At 39.7% G+C, this 8,908-nt stretch overlaps 1 protein-coding gene across 1 annotated transcript; it reads right to left on the bottom strand.

The window, feature by feature from the left end:
* Nucleotides 1–2,035: 2,035 nt before the first annotated feature.
* LOC113238274 lies at nt 2,036–7,994 on the bottom strand. The gene is made up of 4 exons (XM_026475090.1): nt 7,751–7,994; nt 6,268–6,444; nt 4,933–5,119; nt 2,036–2,649 (listed from the first exon to the last, which is right to left on the bottom strand). The coding sequence occupies exons 1-4, from the start codon at nt 7,835–7,837 to the stop codon at nt 2,468–2,470; spliced, it is 633 nt and encodes a 210-aa protein (XP_026330875.1). The 5' UTR covers nt 7,838–7,994; the 3' UTR covers nt 2,036–2,467.
* Nucleotides 7,995–8,908: the final 914 nt, after the last annotated feature.

Raw genomic sequence — 8,908 nt, 5'->3', positions numbered from 1 at the left:
CCGTTCCTGCTCGGAACTCACCGTTTCACTACCTGCCGAATTCCATCGCGTACTAAAAGGTTCGGTGGCTCCTTTCTCTGCCGCACGGTTGATAAATGGAACTCCCTTCCGGCACATGTCTTCCCTCCCTCTTATGATATGGGGTCCTTCAAACGAGGCGTGAAGAGGCATATTGTAGGCAGGCAGGGTGAGGGTGGCTAGTGCAGTGAGGATTTCATCGCTGCACTAGGTTCCTTCGCGTTTGGATACCACTTTCCACTTAACATCAGGTGGAGTGGAGTCATTTGCCTGTCATGTATAAAAAAAAAAAATCCTCCGTGGCGTTTTAGTGTCAATAAGTCCGCACCTGAATCGGCGAGCAATGTAGCCGAGGACCTTCTGAAACTGTGCCCTGTGTATTCATGTGCTTGAGGCAAATTTAAGAAAGTGGCAATTTCTTTCGGCATTGCTCCCAATTTATTAATGCCAATGGGTTGGTTAGTGCATTTTCCATTTTGGTAATTTTGAAAAAACCTGTTGGAATTAGCTTTTGTTGAACGAAGCGCTTCGTATTTCTTCACTACGTCGTAAAAAGGCCCCTGTATTGTGAACGACCTTGGAATTTTATTTTTTGTGTTTTTGACCTGGACAAGAAGAACCCGCCCATGGTTCTCGACATCATTAGTTGTTATGTTTGCCAACTCTTGACGTCTACATGCCCCATTTATACCGAATATTACTACAACCTGAAAAGAGATAAAAAGAACGTATAAACACCTATATTGTAAAGAAATACGAAAGTGAAAGAAATTAATAACAATAATTTAGTTTCAACTGACCTTTGTTGCCAAATATCGCCAATCCGGAGCTTCTTTTAGGAACTTCTTGATATTGTCAGCCGAAAATACTTTCGACTTTTTACTTACATGGCCATTTGAGCGTCTTTTTAGAAATGCTATCAAGTTGGAGTACGACTTGATATCAATACCATGGTTTGTTTTCATAGTGCTTTTTAGCATTGAATAGTAGCACCACAATGAGCTTGACTTATATTTTTGAGAAAGTTCCATGAAATAGGCTAAAAACACATTTTCTGAAAATGAATTTGCATCTTTGCTTGTTTTCCATATGATGAAATTTTGATACGCTTGTAAGCATCTATCGGTCGATTTTTCAGGTAAGAGGCTTAGAGCAGCCTTTTTCGCTGCGTTTAAGACTTGTGGCGGTGTCAAATTAATAAATTCATCACTACTTGACGACATTTTCAAATAAAAACAATACAGCGAAAAGAAAAAGCGCGCGAAATAATTTTTACTTGTCCACAAATTAGCCATGCGCGCGCACCAACGTTTTTTTTTAGGCAAAGGTATAAAAATAGCCAGTATTACTAATAAAGTAAATTAATATTTTTGTGTTTTTGTTACAGATAAATGGTTGTAATTTATTGTCAAAATTAATTAAATGAAAGAATTAAATGTTTATTTACTATATTTTATCTCCCAGAGTTAATTTTATTCATAAAATATTGACCACTTTTCTAACATAAAAACTCTTTGCAAAGATTTAAAAAAGTATCGTTCTTTTTTAGACGGAGCATCTTAAAAAACAGTGCATGTACTTTATTAAAAAAAAAAACTCGTGCGTTTTACATTACAATAACGCACTTGTGCGTTTTACATTACAATAACGCACAAGTGCGTAATGAAATACATTAGGTTATTGAAATTGGTGTGATTTCAGCCACTTTACGAGCAAATATGTTATAAAAAAGGTTACAACTGGCGCTGGTATGTTTACATTATATTGCTACTATATAGTGTATATATAAATATTTTTGAAAACGATGCAATGTTTTAAAAATGGTTACATAATTATGATAAAATCACAACCCTAATCTCGTACATCTTGATGCAATTATAAATATATAATATGCAATGTATAAATATCTACGAAAATAATATGGATACATGTATGACACCAGGACTATATATTTTTCATTGATTGTAGTCTGTTTATATTCTCTGAAATAAAAGTATATACCATTTTTAAAATGGTGTCGTGATTACATATTTTTGAAAACAGCACAAGGTACATTTTTTGAAATATCTAATATTTATATAATTTCGAAAATGTGTGAACGTTTACATTTCAATGCACGCGATTGCATCCCACAATCTCGCATCGCGAGTACGCACGGGCCCGCGCGATATCGTGCGAGACATCGTGAATCGTGTTTCCGTTGCAGAGTTAATAAAGAGTCTATGCAGGCGCAATACGGCTCAATATTACATCAACAAATATTTCAAATCTCGTCTCGCCCATCCTCTTCAATCCCGTCCATTTTCACCGAAGATGCGCTAGGAGAGAATTGATATTTTGCCTTGCCACTGCGACGAACTTTTCTACAAGGAGATCTGCTGCTTCTAAAATTATTTACAGTTTAACAAAGGCCTAACATTATAATAATGACAACTGTATAAAAATACGTCTATCTTGTACACTTTTGACAATCACAATTATAATTTCCTTTGTCATCATCACGAATACAACTGTTGGTGTTTTCAACGTACACGCATTCGCTGTCGTTCAAATTGACGAATCGAAAGCCGTGATTGTTTGACAACTTATTTATTTCGTTCTTCACCAGAGACAGAGTGTATAATTGGATACCTGAAAAAGAAATGTGCTTGTAATATTGAAAATGTAAATGTAGTAGTTGGTAGACGTAAAAGAAAAGCTTAGGTGAAAATTCTATTAGTTTCCTCTGGCGCGGTTAAATGACAAGACTTTTTATATAAAGTAGGAGGCAAACTAGCAGACGAGCTACTTGAAGGGAGGTGGTCATCGTCGCCCATAAACATCTGCAATATCAGAGGAGGTATATGTGTGTTGCGGGTCTTTAAGAGCCCCGAGCCGTAATGTAAAGGTAACTTCAGAAGGGAACCCATTCCATATTTTGCATGTTCGAGAAAGGAACGAACGTGGACTTACGGTCGTATTCTAGAACTCTACTCAATGCTCAAGTTCTAATCAAATCCTGAGATTTGAGTATGGTTTAAAGCACTCGGAATCATACTCAAGTCCCTGCCATTAGGGTCCTATTTTCAGTGCTTGTGTTGACAGTGCAATCCTGACTTGAGCATTGAATAGAGTTCTAGAATACGACCCTTAGAAAGCCAGGCATTAAGAAGTTGAGAATTTAATGCTCTTTATTAGTATAAAAAAATGATATTAATGATTCTCGATCGAAGGAATTTTTTGTAAGTTCGATCTTTGTATTAATAATTATAACAAACTAGTGGAGTAATTCCACAAAAAAATAAATGAATATCAATTCAATATAAATTTAATGATAACCTGTCACAAAGTCGAAAATTTTGTGTCCGAAATAACGTTTGTTCGAATATTCATTACACCGAAAACCGAATTATAACGAAACATTTGTTCTTTCAGGATATGTTGAATGTTTATCGCAAAGACACGATTAGGTTCGGTTAGGTTAGGTTAAGTTCCCCCCCGAAGGGGTTCCCGCCTTGTCGTGGCGGGGGGGCTCTAGTAGCCGTGGTCGATTTCATCCCACGGTGAAGCTAAGAGGAACACACGGGGCCGGCCGATGGTGGTAGGCTGGCCCGAGGATGAGGGCGTTCCGTGGCTCGTCTGGCCAGCGGGACCGCGCGGATGCGCGAGGAGGAGGGTCGCGGGGGGAGAGACGTGTCGGTGTGTCGTTGCCGCTCGTCCTGTCCTCCGCGACGCTGGCGGGGCTGCACCGCTTTGAATGATGCAGTGGCGGCGGGGCCGCGGGGGAAGAGACGTGTCGGTGTGTCGTTGCCGCTCGTCCTATCCTCCGCGGCCGAACGTGGGCCGTGGGTTGGCCCGTGGTGGGCGCTCCAAGGGACTCTCTTCGGAGAGTCCGCGCGGAAGCGCGTTAGGTGTTGCGGCGGAGCCTGTCATCAGATCCGCCGCGGGGGCTGGGGGAGCAGCCACTGAACTTCACAGTTGAGTGGATGCTGTCCTGGCCTCCCATGGCCCCTGGGTAGCGGACTCGGGGGAGTTCGTTGCCCAGCATAAAGGGGCCCGGGATGGAAGGCTCGTCTGGTGTTCGGCGAGCCTCACATTCGGAGTCGGGGGACCGATGTGTCTCCCTTCTCGAGGAGGGGCTGCGCAGGGCGCGGCCAGCCGCTGGTGGGGGCGCGGACGAGTGCAACAGCGTACCCGTACCCCCACCTACAGCGGAGAGGAGGAACACTCCGGGGGTTTAGTGCGGTCGGGCTGCTCCCCTTCAGGGTTCAGCCCAGTCCCACATAACCCCGGCTCTGCCCCCGCGGGGCCGGGGTATCTGTAAGCAGATTCCCCCGGATTAACAAAAAAAAAAAAGGTTAGGTTAAGTTAGGTTTAAAAGAAACAAACATTTTTGATGTTATGAAATTTTGACCAAATGTTATTTCTGGAAAATGTCATTTCGGATTACTGATGGTAATCAAATTTAATTAATGATTCTGTTTTCAAGAAAAATCTGTGGGAAAGATCTAGTTTGGATACGTATCAACCAACACATGGCACGACATTCTTTTGAACCTTTTACTGTTGCCATGCCGGTATATTACATATTATATGGAAATGTAAAAAAAAACATGAAAATCGTTACATAAAATTTAAGACATAAAATAAATAAATAGTGCATATTAATCGGCGGATATGTCTGTATAATCCGGACATGTCTGTAGGAGGGTTGATAGCCGAAGGAGCAGATTAATTTGTTATAGAGTGGCGATCACAAGGCAAACGTAGTGTAGCATGCTCTGCGATATGATGGATGGATGAGCTGAGAAAGGTGGCCAGCAGGGTGGATGTAGGCGGCGCAAGACCAGGAGAGTTGTGTAAGCTGATGATGCATACGTCTAGCTTGAACCTTTTCCTTGAAGGAGCATGCAGCACTGGTGATTGAATACTTACATAAATACAATACGTCAGGCAGCACTTCTATTAGCAACACTTTCAATCGTGAGTGGTGGAGCACGTCCATTCCGTAGGCCCACATGATGTACATATCGATGCCTAAGATTATTATTATTAACGATGCATTCACAAAAACGCCAATAAATTCCCACGAGTAGAAGGATTTGAAGATTTTTAAACTTTTCTGAAAATTAATTGAACAAAACAATTAGGTTTATTTTTATAATATCAAGTGACGGGACTAACGAGGTGTGCGCCAGATGGTAAGCTACACGCTTGTCCATAACAGTTGCAGAGACACCCAAGAGCAAAGATCTGGGGGGCACTGCCACTGCGCCTGCCACCCTGAGACGTAAGTTGACAAGTCCCATGTGCCTGTAATTTTACTTACCCTTCAAAACCGGAACGCAGTATTGCTAACATTACTGCTGGCGGCAGAAATAGGTGGCAGTACTTCCCTGGATGAATTCTTTCACAACGAGCTCTACTGCTGCTAGCTTTTCGCGATTGTTACACATTGGATATGAAACTAATTTCTCGGATCAATCCATTTATATATCCCACCGTTTTAGGCCATAGTCCGCCACGCTGGCCTAATACGGGTTGAGGGCTTCAGACGTTTTCCGTGGGTTGTGGACCTTCTTCGACGTGCTTTGTTTTCCTTCACCGAAAAGCCTCATGCTAAATATCAAATTAAATTTCATTACGGCGCTACCATTCGGTCACTTATGCGACACCACCGATCAGCCGTCGTCGGCTTCTTATAGACGCGATCGGAAATAGGTAGAAAACGTCTGTACATAGCCGATGCGATACGCACAACGTCTTTTTTACTCTTTTTATCTTGAACGTAAAGTGTTTTTTCCGAAATGCGTTAGGCCATATCGTAGGTGTTTTATAGAAAGGGCAATATCGACGATTTTTTCAAGATAGCATGTTTTTAGCGACTGTTTTAAAATATTTACGTCATGTTTCAAAATTCGGTTTTAATCAAGTTTCAGTTTTAAAATTGAATTTTAAATGAGACAACAAATATAATAAACGAGGCGTGAAGAGGCATCTTGTAGGCACGCAGTGTAAGGCTGGCTCGGGAAGTGAATGTACAACGCTGCATTAGGTTCTTTCACGTTTAGATTTCACTATTTATTTAACATCAGATGGAGTGGTGTCTTCTGCCTGACACGTATAAAAAAATAATTCCTTATCGATAAATGTCGTGACTCCCTATAATGATTCACTCCTCCTCGTCTAGGGTTTCGAGTTCTAGCAGTTAAGCCAGATTATCATTAGTTCTTTTGTAAAAGATTGAAAGAAGAAAGAAAGCATACGTACCTTATGAGCTGCCACGAGCAGCACGGAGTTGAATACTAAATTTATTAAATTAAAGATGATATTAAGTAAAGTGCTCGTAACTTCTAAGGGGTATATTTCGTCGGGTACTTCGATCCACGGCGACAACAGCCAAGACATGCGGTAACAGTAAGCGTACATGAAGAAAGCGAAATACAGCTGAAAATTTACGAAATAATTACATGATAAGCCAAATCCTCAAAATAGGAAATTTCCTGTTCACAGCCAATTTAGAAATAATAATAATAATAATGTCCCTAGGGAAACCTTGTAATACGGGTGTCATGGATACATATAGACAACTACAAATTACACTCAAATTCACGAGTTAAATAAATGTAGGTCATGACCATGCAAATATTTCTCCCGGCCCAGGGATCGAACCCGGAACCTCTGCGTGGCAGACCATGGTAACCGTTCGGCCACCGAGGCAGTATGTAAGTATGAATAAAGAATGTAAATGTTTGTTTATGAAATTGGTCATTCCGGAATCGAACCCGGGACCTTAACGTCTTGCACCCATTGTTCACATTAATATAACATATAAAAAAATATTTTTGTAATCGTGTAATATACAAAAAAAATTCAGTCGGATTGAGATCCTCCTTTTTTAAAGTCGGTCAAAAATATACAATTGTAATTAAAACTATACGTCTTAATGCTACAAACGAGTTTTCTCTGGACATGGCTAAGGTCCAACACGTTGGCTCATTGTGGGTTGGTGATTCTACGCGTTTTTGAAGAGGGGAGTTATAAGCTTGAAGACTTTGTGTAATTGTGTGTCTATGTCTGTCTGACTGAATGAAAAAAACCAATTTGAGATCACTCAAGGTTTTATTGGAAGGCTAATTTAATTGGGGTGGTCCTTAGCATGTTTGATGAACATCTTTCAGCTGTTTGTCAGCTCTTTTTCCAGTTAGAATAGGGATCTCAGTCATAAAATAAACATTTATTTTACTTCTACATGTCCGATGGACTTGGAATTTGATATAATACGTTGGAATAGTAGATACAACTATGCATCGGGGATAATAGGGCGTAAAAGCCAAATTACGTAACTTACTAGACGGGTGAAAAATACTATGTTCATATCTTTCTTATTTTTATTACTATGTTTACGTAAAAACGATTCGGCACATAACAAAACTCTGATTAGACAAACTTCATTTTTAATCGACTTCAAAGAAGGATGAGGTTCTGTGAGAAACTGTATTTTTTTTTGTGTGTATGTTACGCGTGGCACACTAGGGGATGAATCCGATTTCGCACACTTTCCGGTAACCCATTTCAATAACACTTGGAAAACAGATGTAATTTCACAAACTACTGATTATGGTCTTTGTTTTATAAAAAGTTATAATTCACTGAATTGGGTTTTACGCCTTTCATCCTAGAAGTACCGACAACGTAAACAAAATAAACAAGAAAAATTAGATAATTACACGAATTATCTATTCTAACTTACCAATCCACCAAAAGCGAATATCAAAAGCCCATATCTCGAAGGGAAGCAGAAACAGCATCTCCTCAAAATTGGTATTTCCACTTTCATAATGTGATTTTCTTTTTCGAATTTCAAATACTTGCAAATGTTATATTAAACACTTACACTGCCTAGAATCACAGCTATGCACACTATATCTTATACAGTTACTTTATAACAACTTATTGTCGGTTAAACTGAATAAAAACAAAAATTAAATCAACATGGACGCGTGCACAGCACGTGAACTTAGAAATCAAAGTAAACTTCGCATTAGATTTGTTGGTAATTATATATAATTATATATTGCCTGATTATCAGTAAATATAACTATATCTGCATGCGAATAATCAATGTTAGATAAGTGTAATATTTATTCTTTGCTTCTGGTTATAATTTAACCCATATATATATGAAATAACCTTATCTTTAGATATCTCTACAAATTTACACGCAAAAGGTTGATTACTTTTACGGCGTCGGCGTGATCAACTAAAATCGTACCATAGTAGACAATTGCGGCAGTTTCAAGTAACGACGCTGCCGCGGTGTGTGTGTGAAAGTGTGTGACAAATACAAGGGCGACTACAACCACGGCGTCATCGCAGCGGCGGCGGTGCCGCTGTTGTTACGGCGCCGTGTGTAATCAGCCTTAAGACTCTATGCTACCTCAAATGGCTTTGGTTGATTTCGCATAACAGTGAAAGTATTGAATCTATCACTTTTGAAAAAATACTATACGGTGTGAAAACACGATTTCTAAAAGTTTTCACGATGGAAAAAAACACAAACATACCTCGAAATTTTCCAAGAAAACCACTGTATATTGTATATAGGTACTTTACATATAATACTTTACGTAGAAAGCAGTATACTCTGATTTACAGATTTTTTCAGATGGTTTTGTAAAACAAAACCCTTAAATGAGAACTCACACACTCTCGTTCTACGCAATAAATTTGTTAAAAATAGTATTCACGTGATACATACGAATTAATATTTCAAAAGGTCATAATAAATACGCTAGAAACTAGTCGAGATCTATTCAATGAACCTGATCTGATCAATGATTGGAAAAATGGACGGGGACGGTGACGGGGACGGGGACGGGGACGGGGACGGGGACGGGGACGGGGACGG

The sequence above is a fragment of the Hyposmocoma kahamanoa genome, unplaced genomic scaffold (assembly GCF_003589595.1).
Source record: "Hyposmocoma kahamanoa isolate Upper Pololo Valley unplaced genomic scaffold, ASM358959v1 95, whole genome shotgun sequence".
Lineage (NCBI taxonomy): Eukaryota > Metazoa > Arthropoda > Insecta > Lepidoptera > Cosmopterigidae > Hyposmocoma > Hyposmocoma kahamanoa.
Note: the sequence above shows the minus strand (reverse complement) of the source record. Positions and strands in the feature narration are given on the sequence as shown.

Coding starts and splice junctions, on each gene's coding strand:
- LOC113238274 (XM_026475090.1), bottom strand. CDS start 7,837: ATGAAAGTGGAAATACCAATTTTGAGGAGATGCTGTTTCTGCTTCCCT. Junction 5,120..6,267: donor TGCTCGTGGCAGCTCATAAG/GTACGTATGCTT, acceptor ATTAATTTTCAG/AAAAGTTTAAAAATCTTCAA. Junction 2,650..4,932: donor GCCTGACGTATTGTATTTAT/GTAAGTATTCAA, acceptor TTTCTTTTTCAG/GTATCCAATTATACACTCTG.